Source organism: Halichoerus grypus, chromosome 5 (assembly GCF_964656455.1).
Source record: "Halichoerus grypus chromosome 5, mHalGry1.hap1.1, whole genome shotgun sequence".
NCBI classification, from domain to species: Eukaryota; Metazoa; Chordata; class Mammalia; order Carnivora; family Phocidae; genus Halichoerus; species Halichoerus grypus.
This window is the reverse complement of record NC_135716.1, coordinates 85,052,640-85,072,983: the sequence shown is the minus strand read 5'-3', so window position 1 is coordinate 85,072,983 and position 20,344 is coordinate 85,052,640. Positions and strand designations below refer to the sequence as shown.

The following is a 20,344-nucleotide window of genomic DNA, read 5'->3' as shown; positions in this document are numbered from 1 at the left end:
TTTATTTTTTTAAAGATTTTCTTTATTTATTTGACAGAGAGAGGGAACACAAGCAGAGGGAGTGGGAGAGGGAGAAGCAGACTTCCTGCTGAGCAGGGAGCCCGATGCGGGGCTCGATCCCAGGACCCTGGGATCATGACCTGAGCCGAAGGCAGACGCTTAACAACTGAGCCACCCAGGCGCCCTGGCTTTGGTGAAATTTAAATGAAGCAGTGTTCTAATAGGCTCAAGGTAAACAGGGATCCATGTAAAGCGGTTAATATCAGGGCTGGATTGAGAAGTAAACATAGGTGTGAAATACTATGTCCAGAAACCCTTTATCTGAAGCTCTGCACCTGGGTTGTAAATCAGGACTGCTTCTCTATCTCAAGATGACTTGGATCCTTCAGGCCAAAGGAGAATGATTCATTCTTACTGATAGGCTTTCGAATAGCAATGTTTCTTATGGCCCATGAGTTCAGAGAACAAAGTTTCTCAGTGAGTGAGAAAGCAGTAGTTACAGCAGGGAGACCTTATGAACTTTATTGCTACATACCTTGGGAGAAAGAGTGTTTTTTGTTAACTTTGCTGGCTTTCTGTGTCTCTTAGCCTCATGAATGGCAGGGCAGGATTTTACCTTCTCTGTCTAAGATTTACTTTCTCGGTGTGTGGGAGACAATATTTTTGAGCCTTGGCAGGGAGCTGTTAGCTGTAAGGTTCTTTCTAGCATGATCTGGCCAGACATTTTCCTGGGGGAATCCCTGAGGTCAGTATCTTTAAATCAGATTCTTTGAAGCAAGCATATTCCAGTCTCTTTCTTGGAAAGAATGGTTCTAATTGCTAGCATTCTGGGTCCTGAGTTTGGGGAAAGGGCTGGGGTTCTCAGAATTCAGGATGTAAATGTTCTTTTGGTCCTCTTGTTTTTAGCATCCTATTCCTGCCCTCTCTGGAGCGTAAGACTCCACTTTTCTGCCATGGTGGAGGAGGGAGTCACAGAGTATGCATGGAATGCATCAGGGGAGGGGCGCCTGGGTGGCTCAGCTGGTTGGGCATCTGCCTTCAGCTCCTGTCATGATCCCAGGGTCCTGGGATCAAGCCCCGCATTGGGCTCCCTGCTCAGCGGGGAGCCTGCTTCTCCCTCTCCCTTGGCTGCTCCCCCTGCTTGTGCTCTCTCTCTCTGTCAAATAAATAAATAAAATCTTAAAAAAAAAAAAAAAAAAGGAATGCGTCAGGGGACCTGGGTTACAACCCTCCTTAGACAGATTTTCAAATAGTTTCCCTGTTTTTCACCGCATCTTTATCATCCCTGTCAGAAGTAGCTGGTGCTGCTGACTCCTGATAGTCAAGGGCTTCTGCACCTGCAGTCTAACCAACTTGCCTCCCAGCTTTGCCCACTGACTTAGAATTCAGTTTTCCTTGGTCCATGCCGTCAGTTACACACATTCACCCGCTTTCTAGCTTCCCAAATTTCACTTTTCCGTTCTCTTTGTCTTTGTGAGCTTATGTCTTTTAAAAAATGCCTTTATTATCATTCCAGTAGATTTTTGGAAGGAGCAAAAATAAATGAGTGTCTATAATATACCCTCTATGCCCAGAAGTCTGTCTTGCTTTTGAACCACATAAATTAGATATGATTATTATTGTCATATACAAGCAGTGTTGATTTAGCTTTATCCCCAAGTTTACTAATTTTTTTTTCTCACTGATTTTTTTGCTTCATAGACCTTCTCTCTGGGATAGTTTATACTCTCCCAGAAGGCAATCCTGTAAGAGTTCTTACAGTTAAGATACGCTGGTGGTAAACTCTGTTTCTGTTGGTGTAAAAATGTCTTTATTTCACCCTCATATGTGCCAAAAATGTCTTTATCTCACCCTTGTATGATGAGCTTGGACTTCATCATGCGGGCATTTGAGAGAATGAGGGGTTTTAAGCATCTGAATATGATTAGTTTTGTTTTATAGGAAAACATTCTCAGTGGGGGTGGGGCAAGGATAAGGAATCTGTTGCAAACATTAGATATGATGGTGGCTGGAACAAGGGTTGTGATGATGGGCCTGGGGGGTGGACTGGAGAGATATTAAGGATTTAGAATTGATAGGCCTTTGTCATCACGGGTGATGAGGAGGAGGAATGAGTGGAAGATGCCTCCCAGGTTTCTGTGTGTGGGTCAGCAGTGCTAATTTTCCCTGAGATGCAGATCCAGGGACGAGAGAATGTTTGGTAGAAAGTGGTGAATTTGGTTCTCATCATGGGGCCTTGGAAGTGTCTGTGGCATTTCTGGGTGGCGCTCTGTACTCAGGTGCGAGTGAGTGGCACCCATGCAAAGCTGTCAGGCCAAGGTGACGGCTGCTTGTGGATGAGGCACTCAGGGAGACGCTGTGGACTGATGAGGGGATCTGGGGGCCCGGGGCTGTGAGAACTTCCAGCGTCTGAAAGCTGCGTCTACCTGCATGACTGCTGCGGCGTGAGGGGATGAGGCTGAGCAAGCCTGGGTCGCACTCTCACACTCAGGGTCATTTCAGCAGCTCACTTTTCCCTCAGGGGGCAACAGTCTAAAATAGACCACAGGAAGGCTTTTCCCTTCTTTGTTACCACAGTCCCACCGGCCCTATAACAAGGTAGCTGCTGGGGCAATTAGACAAATTGAAGCTCCAGGCAACAATATATGCACCAGCAGCACCAGAGACAAGCCCGATGAGTGGTATACACAGTGTGAGCGCTTGACTGGTCCGGGCTCCGTACAAAAAATGAAATCCAATACTAAGAAAAAAGGAATTCAATTTATTGCATTAGGTATTTGCAAAGTACTTGGAAGGGCTGCAAGGGAGGGTGCTAGCTCGGCTTCTGGGAATGATTCTCAGAAAATGGCAGAACTAGTCTGCCAGGGAAACTGCTATTTTTGCCATGATTAGGAAGTTGGGAGGATCTCAGGAAGCTACTGGTTACTACCGGAACTATTCATTTCAAGAACACAATACTATTGCATTGCAATTTGGTGGGGGGAAAGGATGGTCTTTTCAGTAAATAGTGAATATCCATATGGGGGAGAATCCCCAAACTCACAGTGTATGCAAACATTAATTCACAATAGATCATGAACCTAAATGTGAAAAGTAAAACAAATAAAGCTTTTAGAAAAACAAACAAACAAACAAACAAACAAAACTTCTTGACCTTAACCAGGACACAAAAGCACTAACCATAAATGAAAGGGTTTTTTTTTAATTAAATTAAATTTAATTTAAAAACAATTTTTTTTAAAGATTTTATTTATTTATTTGAGAAAGAGAGAGAGCACAGAGGGAGAGTGAGAGGGAGAAGCAGACTTCCAGCTGAGCAGGGAGGCTGACATGAGGCTTGATCCCAGGCCCTGAGATCACGACCTGAGCCGTAGGCAGATGCTTAACGAACTGAGCCACCCAGGCACCCCAATGAAAGGTTTGATAAATTAGACTTTATTAAAATTAAGAACTTCTTGGATGAGTTTTAAAAACATTCTGCTAAGTGAAAGAAGCCAGACATAAAAGGTCATATATTGTAGGATTCCATTTATGAAATATCCAGATAGGTAAATTCACAGAACAATACAGATTGCTGGTTTTCAGGGGTTGGGAGGGTGGGGAATGGGAGTGACTACTTAAAGGGTATGGGGTGAAAGGAAAGGATGAAAATGTTTGGAGTTAGACAGATGTGGTTTTACACAACATCGTGGTTATACTAAATGCTGATCAATTGTTCACTTTAAAATGTTAATTTTATGTTATGTGAATTTCAGCACAATAAAAAGAAAGGATTTATGTTTACCAAAAAATAGCATTAAGAGAGTGGAAAGGCACCACACAGACTGGGAGAAAATAACTGGAATTAACATACTTGACAAAGCACTTGTGTCCAGAATATATAAAAAACTACAAATTGATGAGCAAAAAACCCGCAATAAAATCATGGGCAAAGACTTGAACAAGCACTTTACAAAAGATAAGCTATAAATGGCCAATAAGAATAACGAAAAGTTGCTTAATCTCATTTTGCATCAGGGAAATACAAATTAAAACCATAATGAAATACTTCAACATAACCACCAAAATACTTAAAGCTAAAAGGACTGACAATACCAAATGTCGGTGAGGACACTGTACACGTGTACATTGCCTGGAGGAGTATAAACTGGAATATTTAGATACTATCTACTAAAGCTAAACATACACATCCCCTATGGCCCAGCTACATACTCAAGAAAAATTAGTGCACCTGTGCATGAAAATACAGGTACAAGAATGTCATAGGAGTTTTATTCAGGATAGCCAAAAACTGGATATAACCAAAATGTCCATTAACAGCAGAATGGATAAATTGTGGGTTTGTCAATAAAACGAAATACTACATAGCAAAAAAAAAAAAACCAAAACTATTGCCACAACATTAGATTTCACAACCAAAATGTTGACAGAAACTAGATACACAAAAATTATATATTGTATGCTCTCAATTTATATGATGTTCAAGAACACGCAAAATCAATCAATGGTGATAGAAGCAGATAGTAATCGGGGCACCTGGGTGGCTCAGTCAGTTAAGTGTCCGACTCTTGATTTTGGCTCAGGTCATGATCTCAGGGTCATAAGATCAAGCCCTGCATTGGGCCTGGCACCTGCTTGGGATTCTCTCTCTCCCTCTCCTCTGCCCCTCCTCCTCTTCTCTCTACCTTAAAAAAAAAAAAAGAAAAGAAAGAAGCAGAAATAATTATTGTCTGGGAAGGAGCCTTTGGGGAGCTAGTAATGTACACACACACACACACACACACACACACACACACACCACACAGCAGTAGCTTCTCATTAAACCAGGACCACCTCTCCTTGTTGCAGGCATCTGCTGCTCGCACCCCACCCTGTCCCTCTCTCCTGCACTATTCCTGTCCTAATGCTTGATTCCACTGTCTTGTAAACGAGCCTTCCAACCTCGATCTGCTCCTAAATGCCTATATCCTACCTTCCCTCTCCTCAAACCTCCAGCTCCTCCGTCATCCTCACTCTTAGGGGATGGTTTTGTTTCTTACACCCCAGCAACAGAAGCAACTGGAGAGATTTTTACAGCTTCCTTGCCATGCCCACTTACTCTGCCTTCTCTCCTGTTATTATAGGTGAACGATCCTTGGCCTTCCGCTTGCGAACTAGACCCCACCTCTCATCTTTTTAACCATTTGGCTCCAGGAACTCTCTTCTATCTCTGCTGCAACCCCAGATTTTCGTCAGTACAGGATCTTTCCCCTCAGTGTACTAACATACTGCAATTCCTTCAACTTTTTTTTTTTTAAGATTTTATTTATTTATTTGTGTGTGTGAGAGAGAGAGAGAGAGAGAGAGAGAGAGCGCACAGGGGGAGGGGCAGGCAGACGGACAAGCGGGCTCCCTGCTCAGCAAGGAGCCTGCCGCGGGGCTCCCAGGATCTGGGATCCTGACCTGAGCCCAGGTGTCCCTGCAATTCCTTCATCTTGAAATAGTCCCTTCCTCACCTCTGTTTCCCCTCTAGTTACCACCCCATTTCTCTCCTTCCTTCTTGGAAAGAACTGTCTATAATCACTCTTTCCCACCCACTATCATTCTTTTGAACCCACTACATACAAGCTCTTCTGCCCACCAGGCCACCTAATCTGTCTTTCTCATGCTTGCCCATAATCTCCATTTTGCTTAATCCACTGGTCATTCCCTGGCTTCATCTTATTTGATCTTTCAGTGGCATCTGACAATTTACCATTCTTTTCTCCTCCTCCTTGAAACACTTTCTTAAAAACAAACAAACAAAAAGAAACTCTTTTTTTTTTTTTTAAAGATTTTATTTATTTATTTGACAAAGAGAGACATAGCGAGAGGGAACACAAGCAGAGGGAGTGGGAGAGGGAGAAGCAGGCTTCCCGCGGAGCAGGGATCCCAACCAGGGGCTCGATCCCAGGACTCTGGGATCATGACCTGAGCCGAAGGCAGACGCTTAACGACTGAGCCACCCAGGCGCCCCCAAAAAGAAACTCTTTATGTGGCTTCAAGGACACAACGTTCTCCTGGTTCTCCCCCCCCTTTTTTTTTTTTAAGTTTTTGTTTCTAAGTAATCTCTACACCCAACGTGGGGCTTGAATTTACAACCCCGAGATCAAGACTCCCACGCTCCTGATCTCAGGGTTGTGAGATCGAGCCCAGCATAGGGCTTTGCGCTCAGGTGGGAGCCTGCTTAAGACTGTCTCTCCCTGGGGCGCCTGGGTGGCTCAGTGAAGCGTCTGCCTTCGACTCAGGTCATGATCCCAGGGTCCTGGGACTGAGCCCCACATTGGGCTCCCTATGCTTCTCCCTCTTACCCCTGCTTATTCTCTCTTGCTATCTGTCTCTCTCAAAGAAATAAATAAAAATCTTTAAAAAAAAAAGACTCTGCCCCCCCTCTGTTCCGCCCCTCACTCCTCACAAGTAAATAATCTTAAAAAAAAAAAAAAAAAAAGCTACATGCTCCACCTACTGAGTCAGCCAGGTGCCCCTCTCTTTCTTTTCTTTCCAGTTTTTCTCAGTCCCATTTACTGGTTCCCTTATTGCCCTGACCTTCAAACTCTGGAGTTCCCCATGGTTCAGTCCTTGGACTTTTTCTCTTTTCTATCTTCATGCATTCCCTTGGTGATCTCATCCATTCTGACTGGGATTTTAAATACTATCTATAAGCTGATGACACCCAAATTTATATCTCCACTTGGAAGAGTCATATGACTGACCATGACTGAAATCAAGCTGCTGACCTTGCCCTGGAATGTGCTTCTCCTGGTAGAATTCCCAGCTCAAGAAATGGCAACATCAGGTGTGCCTGGCTGGCTCAGTCAGTAGAGCATGTGACTCTTAGGGTTGTGAGTTCAAGCCCCATGTTGGTGTGGAGCCTACTTAAAAAAAAAAGGCAACATCATTGTACTTCCTCAGGCCTCAAGGTTTTGAATTTCTTTTTCTCATACCCCACATCCAACTTTTTTTTTTTTTTTTTAAGATTTTATTTATTTATTTGACAGAGAGAGAACACAAGCAGGGGGAGTGGGAGAGGGAGAAGCAGGCTTCCCGCTGAGCAGGGAGCCCGATGCGGGGCTCGATCCCAGGACCCTGGGATCATGACCTGAGCCGAAGGCAGCCGCTTAACTGACTGAGCTACCCAGGCGCCCCCCCACATCCAACTTTTTAAAAAAATGATGTTTTATGGAATGCCTAGGTGGCTCAGTCGTTAAGCGTCTGCCTTCAGCTCAGGTCATGATCCCAGGGTCCTGGGATCCAGTCCTGCATCGGGCTCCTTGCTCAGCGGGGAGTCTGCTTCTCCCTCTGCCTGCCTCTCTCTCTCTCTCTGACAAATAAATAAAATCTTTTTTTTTAAATAAAATCTTTTTTAAAAATGATGTTTTATTTACTCATTTAGATAGATTTTTCTTCTTTAAAATTTTCATTGCAAAAAAATTTTTAATTCCAGTGTAATTAACATACAGTGTTATATTAGTTTCAGGTGTACAATATAGTGATTTGACACTTCCATATATTACTTGGCGCTCATCACGATGAGGGTACTCTTAATCCCCATCACCTATCTCACCCATCCCTCCACCCACCTCCCTTCTGTTAACCATCAGTTTGTTCTCTGTAGTTAAGAGTCTGGTTTTTGGTTTGTCTCCTTTTCCCATCTCTCTGCTCATTTGTTTTGTTTCTTAAATTTCACGTATGAGGGAAATCATATGGTATTTTTCTTTCTCTGACTGACTTACTTCATTTTTTTAAAAAAGATTTTATTTATTTTTTTGACAGAGAGAGACACAGCGAGAGAGGGAACACAAGCAGGGGGAGTGGGAGAGGGAGAAGCAGGCTTCCTGCAGAGCAGGGAGCCCAATGCGGGGCTCGATCCCAGGACCCTGGGATCATAACCTGAGCCGAAGGCAGACGCTTAACGACTGAGCCACCCAGCGCCCCTGACTTACTTCATCTAGCATTATCCTCTCTAGATCCATTGATGTCATTGCAAATAGCAAGATTTCATTCTTTTTTATGGCTGAATAATATTCCATTATATGTATATGCCACATCTTCTTTATCCATTCCTCTATCAATGGATACTTAAGTTGCTTCCATAATTTGGCTATTGTAAATAATGCTACAATAAACATAGGGCGCTTATATCCCTTTGAATTAGTGTTTTTATATCCTTTGGGTAAATACCCCGTAGTGTGATTACTGGATCATAGGGTAGTCTCCACAGTCATTGCACCAGTCTGCATTCCCACCAACACTGCATGAGGGTTCCTATTTCTCCACATCTGCATGAGGACTCGTTTCTTGTGTTTTTTATTTTAGCCATTCTGACAGGTGTAAGGTGATATCTCATTGTGGTTTTGATTTGCATTTCCCTGCACATCCAACCCAAAAGTAAGTCAGGCCACTATGTCATGTCTCCTTCCTATCTCACTCTGAGAAAACACCAAAGTCCCTCCAATAGCCCCCAAAGCATCCCATGACCTGATCCATTCCTCCCACCCCCTTACCCCTCTGGAACACACTCCCACCTCAAGATCTAGTATTTACTCTCTTTCTGGAATGGTCTCACAGGTAGCTATGCAGATCGCTGCACGGCTCACTCACCAACTTTCAGCCTTTACTTAAATGCCACCTTCTCAGAAAGGCCTTTACTGTCTGTGCTATCTAAAATTGCAACCCTTCCAGACTTCCTGTCCTCCTTCCCTCTTTATTTTTCAGATTAAAAACAGATTAATAGCATAATTCTTAGAGCAGTTTTAGGTTTATGGAAAAACTGAATAGAAATTACAGTTACTGTATACTTCCTTATCCCTAGTTTTCCCTTATTAACATCTTGTACTAGTGTGGTACATTTGTTGCAATTAAAGAACCAATACTGATATATTATTATTAACTAAAGTCCATAGTTTACAGTAGGGCTTTTGACAAATGTATAATGTCATGTATCCACTATGACAGTATCATAGAGAATAGTTTCACTGCCTAAAAATCCACTGTGCTCCACCAATTCATCCCTCCCTCCATCTGAACACTTTGCAACCACTGATCTTTTTACTGCTCCCACAGTTTTGCTCTTTCCAGGATGTCATATAGTTGGAATCCTACAGTATACAGACTTTCCAGTTCGCTTCTTTCACTTAGCAATATGCATTTAAACTTCCTGCATTTCTTTTCATGGCTTAATAGTCTTGCTTCATTTTTCTCCTGGCAATTATCGATTTTAACATGCTTCTATTTATCTTACTTATTTACCATATTTATTGTTTGTCTTCTCTGTATGTTTCATGAGGACAGATATTCTTGTCAGCTTTGTTCACTGCTGTATCCTCAGTGCCTACAACAGTATTTTACCTATAGACGGTGCTCAAGTATTGGTTTGAATTAAAATATTTCTTAGGTGAGTGAATAGTGCATCTAACTGAAGAACAAACTTCTATTCAGAACTCTCTGGGCAAAAGAATCTGTGAAACCTGTTTAGCTTTCTAGACCCTTAGAATTTCAACTCCACTGCTTCTGACCTTGCTTAATACCTAACCTAACCTGTCTGTGCCACAGTTTCCTCCCCAGTAAAATGGAGATAATAATAGTACCTCCCTCATGCGGTTGTGGTAAGGATTATGTAAGTTAATATACATGAAATTCTTATAATAGGTCCCACACACAGTACGTGTGCATCAGTAGTGACTATTATTCCATGCAGGAAGACGCAGAGGAGGTGGGAACGGAATGCCGGTTGGCTACATCCACGCTGTGAGCTGTGTGAGCTGGAGTAACTGCAGGCAAACCTGGAACAAGAAGGCGGCAGACAGGGAGGCACTAATTCCATTTGCCCATCACTTTACAGAGAACCTTACGTTCTAAACGCATTTATTTTTTTTTAATTTAAAAATATGTTTATCTATTTATTTGAGAGAGAGAGCACAAGCGGGGAGGAGGGGCAGAGAGAAAGGGAGAAGCAGGCTCCCCGCTGAGCGGAGAACCCACGCGGGACTCGATCCCAGGACCCTGGGATTACCACCCAAGTTGAAGGCAGACGCTCAACCCACCGAGCCACCCAGGTGCACTAAATGCGTTTGATCCTCACAAAAACAATCATGTCGGTTGGTATTATAACCCCAATTTTATCCATGAGAAAACCGGTTCAGGGAGGTCGAGCGACCTGCCCGATGGAACCATAGATTTCCCAAGATTTCCACCCAGAGGCTCGGATTCACATCTCAATACAGTCGCTATTACTCATGCAAACTCTCAGGGTACGCCGGAGAGTCCTAGATCCAGAGGTCTAGAGGTCCAGTGACCCCTGCGCAGGGTAACAAAACCACTTTTAAAATAACCACATCCCGGTGATGAACGTCTTCGTGCGCCGCAAGCTGCGGAGGTTCGCAGGCCGGTGAGCCTGTGCTCTGCAGGGCACGCGAGGCTTGCATATGTATTGTGAGTACCACCGCAACTTGGTTGCGGAACATCCCCTCCCCTTCCCCCGCCTCCAGGGGGCGTGGCAACAAAGCGCGGGAAAACCGGCTTCGACTCCACCCCCAGCCCGTGCTGGGGGCGGGGAAAAGGAGAGCTCTTAAATGGGAAATGGAAGCGACAGCCGGCTCACACCCCATCCCCGTGCTTAGGAAGCCTACCAGCATACCGCTTTAAGATCCCTTTGGAAATGGCCCAGGCCACGCCAGCACTCTAACGTCACCTCTCCTCCACTTCCGGTCTGCAGGGCTGTCCCGGGCTCCAGGTGCCGGTTCCTTCCACACTCCTAATCCCGCCCCTACTGCACGCCCTCCTGCAGAGGGAGAAGGGACGGGTGACGCCATCGCCCAGGAGCTGGCCCGCGCGAGAACCCCATCCATCCAGACTATATGACGATTTAGACAGTGGGAAAACGGCAAGGAACTGGTCAACCAGATGACGTAATGTTTTGGGTAACGTCCCATTTTGTGACTTCTGCACAGCATGACTGACACTGGGGTTTAGTTTGAGAAAACAGAGCGAAAGGATCTACGCATCCGGGCTTCTCTCAGAGTCGACGAGGTTTTCCTCAAAGTGCCCACCAAATAGAAGCTGAGAGTTCTTTTAATTTGCATAAGTGAACTGCGGGCTTCAAAGATTGCGGCCAATAGGGAGTGAGGGGGCGGAGACGCACCTGGGACAGTCACCACCTCCAGAGGGAAAGCAGGGGATCAGATTGGCTTCTTTCTAAGCGACAGTAGCGGAAGCCAGTCATTTTTGAGATGCCCAGATGGGGCAGGTGGGCCCGGCGCAACCAATGGGGAGAGGCATTTTCAGAAGGCCTAGGCTCCTTGCCCAATGAGGCTGGGAGGACTGTGAGGGGCTAGTTCCGAGCGGCAGTACTTAGGGCCAACCCAGTGCGGGCCTGGGAGGGGCGCAGTGCTGAACGACGGGGGTGTTGGCCAATGGCGAGTGCGGAAGCGGGCAGCCCAGACCTGGAACGCGGAGGGAGCTGAAGGAGGGGGAGGCTGAACGGGAGAGAAGCAGGAAGTAGCGGCGGCCTCGGGGAGGGCGGCGGCGGTGGCGGTGGCGGTGGGAGCAGGGTAGAGACCGCCGGGTCTCGGCCCGCACTTGGAGCGGAACAAGTAAGCATGCCTGGGGTAATACCCGCCCTTGGCCCCGCCCCCTGGGGGGGCGGGTAAATACCCCCGCCCCTCCCCCACTTGGTCAACTACCCCCTTCTCCGCGCCGCCCCCCTGGGGCGGCTTCTAGGAAGGCCCCGCCGCCGCCTCCATCCCTTGAGGCTGATGGGCGAAACTCCCAGCCTGTTGAAAGCACAGCCCCTAGCCGGGTAAACGTGGAGGGAGGGTAGGGGTCCCCAAGTCCTGGCGCCCCGATCCCAAGAGGCGTCCGAAGCACGGCCCGGTGACTGGTGGCTGCGGGATGTCGCGACCTAAAATGGTGTCCGTGTTCGGGGGCGGGGGCGGGGGAGCTGGGCCAGGCCGGAGCGGAGCCTGCACCCCGACTGGGCGCGGGTCAGCGTCCGGGCCCGGGCCGGACTCAGGCTCGTGCCCCGGGCCGCCGCGCGCCTTCGGATCACTCCTCAGTCTCGAGGGAGCCGCGGGAGTCTGCGGGAGGAGGAGGCTGTGCCGCGCCGGGACGGGAGGGGAGGAGGTGGGAGTTGGGACGGACCCCGGCCGGAGAGCTGCGAGTCACGCAAAGACCGTCCCCTCCCCACTCCTCTCTTTCCACGCGCCTCCCCTACTCCGGTGAAGTCCTGGGCCGGGAGGTGCTGCGCGGCAGCTCCCCAAGGGCCTGGCCTGGCCGGGGCCGGTCCTTCCCTTCTCACGGTGGGAGCGAGAGAAGCGCGGTGCGCCTCAGTTTCCCCAGTGGCTTCTCCTCTGTACACCCCGCCCCCTCCCCGCAACCCCGGACATGCTCGCGGCGCCGGCCCTCGGCAGATGGCAGGGACTTAATTCCGCCCGCTGCCCAGCTTGGCGGCAGCCTAATCGCCCCCGGCCGCCGGCCCCTCGCCCTGCTCTGCAGGCCCCGGGCCAGGCAAAGAGCAGTGGAACCCCCTGCCGACCCAGGCCAGTTCACCCTCTTCCTGTTCAGCCCCTTCCTTTGGCTTTTGGGGAAGAACAAGAGGGAAAGGGGGGAGGGCCGGAGCCCAAGAGTCCGGGCACAGCAGCCGCAGAAAGGCCTCGGCTGTGGGGTGGGGGAAGCCTCTTTGGCCTTGAGCTCCCGCTGCTTGGTGGACCGTCGGCTCCTGGCTATCGCATGACCTCTAAGTCACTTGGACGCCAAAGGGGGAGTTGCTTGGGGAGGGCGAGTGGGCAGATGTTTTCTCCTAGTCGCCACTGATCTGTGCTCCACCAGCCCACTTTTCTGAGGGCCGGCGTGGAAGGTAGCTCGGGTTTCTCCTGGTGGGGAGAGAAGCAGGCAGAGGAGGGAGGGCCCTAGCTCTCCATCAGGGCAGAGGCAAAGGGTGGAGGGCTTTGTTTAAATCCAGAGACTGCAGAATTAAGTAGGGGGTGGTGGTGAGGGGAAACTTCCTTTTCTTCCTCTTGTTGGTCCCCTGTTCCTCCACCCTACCTTGGTCCCACCATTGCCAGCTACCACCTGCTGGGACCATCTCCAGTTTCAGTCTAAAGGCTGGCAGGAGGTGAGGGAATTGGCCCTGAGAAATGGCTTGCATCCTGGGCAGAGAATGTGTAGTGACAGAGACTTTTTCAGTTTCTTCTTCCTAGATCTAGAAACACTTGTGGGGAGAAACTGGTGAGGAACAGATCCGGGTCCCCCCCAAGCTTCAGGCTGGCCATGTTGGTTTAGTGCCACATGTGTCTTGTGGGATTTTGTGTGTGTGTGTGTGCACGTGCGCACGTGCGTGTGCGCATGCACACTCACTGGGCCAGGTTGGGGTTGGGCAAGACTTCCTGGACTGGTGTTGCCAAGGGAAAATGAAAAGGGTGAGGAGTGTGAATTAGGAGTTCAGAGCAGGAATGACAGGGGTAAGGGGGCTTGGCTTTTCCCCTATGTGGCGGTTGTGCTGGATGTTACCCTGGAGTTTGGCCCTGAGAGAGCAAGATGGGGAGGGAGGGAGAGAGGAGGGGCTGGCCCCGGGAGGGCAGAGGCACTCTGGGGAAGGTAGGTGAGCTAGCGGCAGGTGTTTGTGACAGGAGAGGCCTAGGCTGGGGCCCTTGTGACCAGGCTGCCGTCACGGTTTTCCCCTGTCTTTTGTCTTTGTCTCTTTCTGTTCCTGTGTCTTATTCTGTCCATCTTGGTCTCTTGGGTGATTTCCCTGAGTCCACTTCTCCTTGTTAACCAAGCTAGATCTCCAGGTGCCAGTGGTCTCCCCAAGTCCCTAGACTTGACCCCTGACTCTTGTCTCTGACCCCAGCCCCAGATTCCCAGTGCTTTCTCCTTCCCAGTTCCTCCTTGACCTGACATGTCCTTTTTTGTCCCAGCTGTAATAATAAATCCTATTCTGGGTTCTGACTCTCAGGGTTATGATTCATATTGTGCTCAGAATCACCCTGTGATGTATGGGTTACTTGCCTCCCCTTTCAAAAGTAAGGCAGTGGACATCAGGCCATTGATAAAGCTGGAACTAGAATCATTTCTTCATCTTGGCTTAAGTCACTGTCCCTTTGTACACATGGCCTTTCAGATCTCTGTGGACCCCCAGAAGATCCATGAAGAATTATGAATGGATCCCATGCTGCCATGAATGAGCCCTTAGACCCAGAGCGTCCTGTACATCTTCCTCCTTAATAGTGGTATTGATTAATTGATGGGTTTTGTGCTGGGCACAGGAGGGGCTGAGGTGGTTTCAACCAAGATCTTCACTGAACTCCCTCTGTCTCTGTTATCCTTGTCTCTCAGCTGTATTTCTGAGAAGTTCCTTTTCTTCTGCTTTCTCTCGATCTTGGTGTCTTCCCTGGAATGTGCACATAACCTACCTTTCAGTTTTAGGGTTTGGCAAACCAGGTACCTCCACCAGCTGTAGGATTTGCGCTGTGGTAAAAGTGTACCCAAGTCAGACTGTGCATGGTCCCGAGAGGATAAATATGGAGATCCCAAGGGAGGTGGGCCAGGGTACCTGCCTCCTGAAGGCTAAGTTTCTTGCTCTTTTTTTCTGTTTTCATCAGGTCTGGGACCTGCTGCCATGGGGGACATGAAGACCCCTGATTTTGATGACCTCCTTGCTGCATTTGACATCCCCGATATTGACGCAAATGAAGCCATCCACTCTGGGCCAGAAGAAAACGAAGGGCCTGGTGGCTCAGGAAAGCCAGAACCCAGTGTAGGAGGTGACTCTGGAGAAGCAACGGCAGCAGCTTCCAGGGATGGCCCCGAGGTTCCAGCCCAGGCCTCTGATCATGGCCTGCCGCCGCCAGACATCTCAGCAGTCAGCGTCATTGTCAAGAACACTGTGTGTCCTGAGCAGCCTGAGTCCCCGGCTGGGAGTTCAGGAGGGGAAGGGGCCCGGGCTGGGGGGGTGACTAAGGAAGGGCCTGTGGGGCCTCGTCTGATGCAGAATGGTTTTGGGGGCCCTGAGTCATCCCTTCCAGGTACACCCCACTCTCCAGCTCCTCCCAGTGGAGGTACCTGGAAAGAAAAAGCCATGGAAGGCAAAGCTCCTTTGGACCTCTTTGCTCATTTTGGGCCTGAGCCAGGGGAGCACCCTGATCCCCTCCCTCCCTCTGCACCTTCCCCGCCTCGGGAAGGGGCCATGACCCCACCTCCTTTCCCCTCTCCCTTTGAGCTGTCCCGGGAGAATGGCCCCGCCTTGCTGCCACCTGGTTCTCCCCCACCGCTGGGGACCATGAAGCAGGACAGCTGCAGCCCCCTTCATCCTCAGGGCCTAGCCGGGCTAGGCTCTGGCTCGAGCCCCGAGGCCACGGGCGTTTCTGCCAGCGCCTCGCCTCCCGGGGTTGCTGGGTTGCCCTTCTTCAAGCAGTCTCCCGGGCATCAGAGCCCTGCTGCCTCCCCCAAAGTGCCCCGCTGTCAGCCCCTGAAGGAAGAAGAGGAGGAGGGGCCGGTGGATAAGCCTTCGCCCGAAAGTCCCCAGAGTCCCTCTAGTGGAGCCGAGGCTGCAGATGAGGACAGCAATGACTCCCCTGCCTCTTCCAGCTCCTCAAGGCCTCTCAAGGTGCGGATCAAGACCATTAAAACATCCTGCGGGAATATCACAAGGACGGTAACCCGGGTCCCCTCAGACCCTGATCCTCCTGCCCCCTTGGCTGAGGGGACCCTCCTGGCTGAGGCTGGCCTCCTGAAGCTGTCCCCTGCAACCTCGACCCCGGAGGGTCCAAAGGTGGTGAGCGTCCAGCTGGGTGACGGCACAAGGCTAAAGGGCACCGTGCTGCCCGTGGCCACCATCCAGAACGCAAGCACTGCCATGCTGATGGCGGCCAGCGTGGCCCGCAAAGCTGTCGTTCTGCCCGGGGGCGCTGCCACCAGCCCTAAGACGCTGGCTAAGAATGTGCTAGGGCTGGTGCCCCAAGCCCTGCCCAAGGTGGAGGGGCGGGCAGGGCTGGGGACCGGGGGGCAGAAGGTGAACGGTGCCTCGGTGGTGATGGTGCAGCCTTCCAAGGCGGCCACCGGGCCAGGTGCAGGGGGTGGCACGGTGATCTCGCGGACCCAGTCCAGCCTGGTGGAGGCCTTCAACAAGATCCTCAACAGCAAGAACCTGCTGCCTGCCTACCGGCCCAACCTGAGCCCACCGGCCGAGGCCGGGCTGGCCCTGCCTCCGACAGGCTACCGCTGCCTCGAGTGTGGGGATGCCTTCTCGCTGGAGAAGAGCCTGGCGCGGCACTATGACCGCCGGAGCATGCGCATCGAGGTCACCTGCAACCACTGCGCGCGCCGCCTGGTCTTTTTCAACAAGTGCAGCCTGCTGCTGCACGCCCGAGAGCACAAGGACAAAGGGCTCGTCATGCAGTGCTCACACCTGGTCATGAGGCCCGTCGCCCTGGACCAGATGGTGGGGCAGCCGGACATCACGCCCCTGCTGGCTGTCCCGCCCGCCCTCGGACCTCCAGCCTTGCCTGCCTTGGGCAAGGGTGACGGGGCCATCACCGCCGCCATTACCGCCGTTGCCGCCGAGGCCCCTGTGCTGCCGCTCTCGTCTGAGCCGCCTGCTGCCCCTGCCACCTCGGCCTACACGTGCTTTCGCTGCCTGGAGTGCAAGGAGCAGTGCCGGGACAAGGCTGGCATGGCTGCCCACTTCCAGCAGCTCGGGCCCCCTGCCCCCGGGGCCAGCAGCACTGTGAGTTCCCTTTCGCGGTGCTTCCCGGGGTAGAGGCCGCCGCCATGGGAGTAGGATCTGGGAAGGTGGTGGGGGCTCGGTCAGGAGAAGTCATGGGGGACAGGCCACTCCTCACCGACTTCCCTTCTTTCCGCCCCCTCGACAGGTGTGCCCAACCTGCCCCATGATGCTCCCCAATCGCTGCAGCTTCAGTGCCCACCAGCGCATGCATAAGAACCGGCCTCCCCATGTCTGCCCGGAGTGTGGGGGCAACTTCCTGCAAGCCAATTTTCAGACCCATCTTCGGGAGGCCTGTCTACATCTGTCTCGCCGTGTGGGCTACAGGTGCCTCCTGCCTCTCCTCCCCACAGTCTGGCCACTGCCCCCCCTGGACCCCCCCGGCACTTTACGGCCTCCGGTGTCCCAGCACCAGCCTTTTAGCTGGCCTGTCAGGGAGCGCCGCATCTCTCGTGCTGAACCCCTCAGGCCGAGATCTGTCTGTCTCTGCCCCGGTTCGGCCTCCGCGGGCCTCCTCTCCCCGCCTTGCTCGTGCCCCCCCGCGGCCGCCGTGGACCTCTGAGTCCAGCAGTTCCCAGGGGTGAGCGGGCTGGGGCACGGGCTGGAGACAGCCTGCCTCACCTCCGCGCCCCCTGCCGCCTAGGTGCCCCAGCTGTGCGGTGGTGTTCGGGGGCGTGAACTCCATCAAGTCCCACATCCAGACGTCGCACTGCGAGGTTTTCCACAAGTGCCCCATCTGCCCCATGGCCTTCAAGTCCGCGCCCAGCGCCCACGCCCACCTATACACCCAGCACCCCAGCTTCCACACGCAGCAGGCCAAGTGAGACCCGGCAGGGAGCGGGGTGGGCCAGAGCGGGATTGGGGCCCCGGTGGGCACGGTGTCTGCACTGTCCTCTCCGCCCACACAGGATGATCTACAAGTGCGCCATGTGTGACACGGTCTTCACTCACAAACCCCTCCTCTCCTCACACTTCGACCAGCACCTGCTGCCCCAGCGTGTCAGCGTCTTTAAGTGCCCATCTTGTCCTCTGCTTTTTGCTCAGAAAAGGACCATGCTGGAACATCTTAAGGTAGAGGAGTTGAGGGACAGGGGCGGGGCGCTTGGCTGTGCTGACCTGGGGCTAGGGTAACATAACCCTCAGGAAGTGGGCGTGGGGGAGCAGCGAGGCCTCTGGCAAAGCCAGGCCCTCCCCCACGGTGGCCACCCCCTTGTCTCCCTGTCACAGAACACCCATCAGTCCGGGCGCCCGGGGGAGGAGACTGCTGGGAAAGGGGCTGCGGGTGCCCTTATGACCCCCAAGGCTGAGCCCGAGGACTTGGCTGTGGCTCGGGGAGGAGCAGCTGCCCCTACTGAGGACTCGTCTTCATCCTCAGAAGAAGAAGAACTACCCAGCTCTCCTGAGCCCCCTCGCCCAACCAAACGGCCCCGACGGGAACTAGGGAACAAAGGCATCAAGGGTGGGGGTGGGGGCCCTGGAGGCTGGACCTGTGGCCTTTGTCACTCCTGGTTTCCTGAGCGAGACGAGTATGTGGCTCACATGAAGAAGGAGCACGGCAAGGTGAGTGGGCCTTCCCCCTGGGACTGGGCTGTGCGGCTGTGCGGAGGGGTCTTAGAGCCTGGCTCTGAGGTTCCCTACCCTCTGCTCTCCCAGTCAGTGAAAAAGTTTCCCTGTCGCCTGTGTGAGCGCTCCTTCTGTTCCGCCCCCAGCCTGAGGCGCCACGTCAGGGTCAATCACGAGGGTATCAAGCGAGTTTACCCATGCAGGTAACCCTTGCCACCTCATCCGCAACACCCCCCCAGCCCCTTACCCTTTCTGAGCAGCAAGTGACCTGCCCACCCCATGCCCCCAGCCCCACTAAGTACCTTCCAGCCATGACTCGAGAGTGGACCAAAGGTTGAGACCTCCCTCTGCTCTGGGAACGTCCCCCCCCCCCCCCCCCCCCCAGCCACAGGCCTTGGTGTTTGGGCTAGTCTCCTGGCACCCACGTGACCCACTCTTCCCCTGCAGGTATTGCACAGAGGGAAAACGCACCTTCAGCAGCCGCCTGATCCTGGAGAAACACGTCCAGGTCCGGCATGGCTTGCCGCTCGGGGCCCAGTCCCCCGGCCGGGGGGGCACCCTGGCTCGGGGCCCCGGAGCCAGAGCCCAGGTAGGCAGAGGCCCAGCCTGCTCTTTCGGGGCTGTGGGACTGGGAAACTGCAGGGTTCTAGGCCCTGGCCTCAGGAAGCTAGGCGGGGGTGGCAGGGTCGGTGTGGGGTGATAGGGAGGCCTAATTTCTTCCCTCGCTTCGCCAGGGGCCGGGACGGAAGCGCCGCCAGTCCTCTGACTCTTGCAGTGAGGAGCCTGACAGCACAACACCTCCAGCCAAGTCCCCCAGGGGCGGGCCCGGCTCGGGAGGCCACGGCCCCCTGCGCTACCGGAGCAGCGGCTCGGTGGAGCAGAGCCTCATGGTGGGCTTGAGGGTGGATGGCGGTGCCCAGCAGTGCCTCGACTGTGGTCTGTGCTTCGCCTCCCCTGGCTCTCTGAGCAGGCACCGCTTCATCAGCCACAAGAAGAAACGGGGTGCGGGGAGCGCCAGTGCCCTGGGCCTGGGTGATGGGGAAGAAGAGGCCCCTCCTCCACTGAGGTCTGACCCAGAGGGCGGAGAGTCTCCCTTGTCGGCTTCTGGAGGCCCGCTGACCTGTAAGGTCTGTGGCAAGAGCTGTGACAGCCCTCTCAACCTCAAGACCCATTTCCGCACACACGGCATGGCGTTCATCAGGGCTCGGCAAGGGGGCAGTGGGGACAACTAGGCCCAGGCCTGGACTGACCGGCCTTCTCTCCCTCTTCGGCGGGAGCCTGGGTCACTGCTGCTGTCTTGTCCCTGGGCTAGGGATTTCATTCTAATTCACGTTTTGTTCAGCTCCTCTCCCCCAGCCCCCAAACACAACAGGCTTTTGAGGATATAGTGATTTGCAGTCCCCCCTTTGGGTCTGGCCCTTGGGTCCTAGTAGAGTGGGCCCTCCATTCCTCCTTTCTGAGCCCAACACTAATTATCCTCCTGCTGCAGACCCCGAGTGGGTTGGGGTGGGAGGAGGGACTTTCCTAGGCCTGTTAGTGGGGCCCAGGGAAGGCCCCCCCCCCCCGCCACTGGGGCCCTCAGGAAGCTTCTCAACCCTCAAGGGCCTGGCCCTGCCCCTGCACCACCCCTCAGACTCCCTGGCACTTGAGCCCCACCCCCACCCCTGCAGTGCCTTTCACTTTTTTTTTTTTTTTACCCAGAAATCCAGGGGGGTTGGTAGGGACGAGTCCTGTCAAGGGGGGCCCAAGGGAGAGGAGGGGACAGGCTCTCAGGAATCCTTTATTCTTGTAGTAATAATAATACTAACAGTGGGGAAATAATAGGAGGGAGAAAACCAGACCATTAAAACTGCTCGTGGTTTAATCCCCATTCACGCTCCTCTTTTTATGTGACCTGGACATTGTGGACTTGGCGGGGAGGGGGAGAGAGTCAAAGTTGGGGAGGCCTTTCCCAGGACAAGGACACACTGACCAAGACAGGCAGGGAAAGAGCAGTCTTCCTCCACTCAGTTCTTTGTGGTGCCTTTGGCATCCAGGACACGCGTC

The 20,344-nt window shown here is 52.4% G+C and overlaps 1 protein-coding gene across 4 annotated transcripts; it reads left to right on the top strand.

Annotated features, from left to right (window-relative positions):
* Positions 1–10,748: 10,748 nt before the first annotated feature.
* ZNF687 (zinc finger protein 687) lies at positions 10,749–20,168 on the top strand. 4 transcript variants are annotated; one of them, XM_078072448.1, is made up of 10 exons: positions 11,460–11,609; positions 14,135–14,243; positions 14,616–16,738; positions 16,884–17,062; positions 17,379–17,555; positions 17,644–17,806; positions 17,963–18,295; positions 18,389–18,501; positions 18,746–18,887; positions 19,033–20,168. In XM_078072448.1, the coding sequence occupies exons 3-10, from the start codon at positions 14,633–14,635 to the stop codon at positions 19,528–19,530; spliced, it is 3,711 nt and encodes a 1,236-aa protein (XP_077928574.1). In that variant the 5' UTR covers positions 11,460–11,609; positions 14,135–14,243; positions 14,616–14,632; the 3' UTR covers positions 19,531–20,168. The 4 variants fall into 4 exon arrangements, with proteins under 4 accessions (XP_035974610.1, XP_035974608.1, XP_077928574.1 ...); XM_036118717.2 differs by lacking the exons at positions 11,460–11,609; positions 14,135–14,243 and adding an exon at positions 10,749–10,937; XM_036118715.2 differs by lacking the exon at positions 14,135–14,243 and having other exon boundaries at positions 11,458–11,609.
* Positions 20,169–20,344: the final 176 nt, after the last annotated feature.

What these genes read in the sequence shown, in the direction of transcription:
- ZNF687 (XM_036118717.2), top strand. Translation starts at nt 14,633, where the DNA reads ATGGGGGACATGAAGACCCCTGATTTTGATGACCTCCTTGCTGCATTT. An exon ending in CCCCCGGGGCCAGCAGCACT is followed by an intron (nt 16,739 to 16,883) that starts GTGAGTTCCCTT and finishes CCCCCTCGACAG; the next exon opens with GTGTGCCCAACCTGCCCCAT. An exon ending in AAGCGAGTTTACCCATGCAG is followed by an intron (nt 18,502 to 18,745) that starts GTAACCCTTGCC and finishes CTTCCCCTGCAG; the next exon opens with GTATTGCACAGAGGGAAAAC.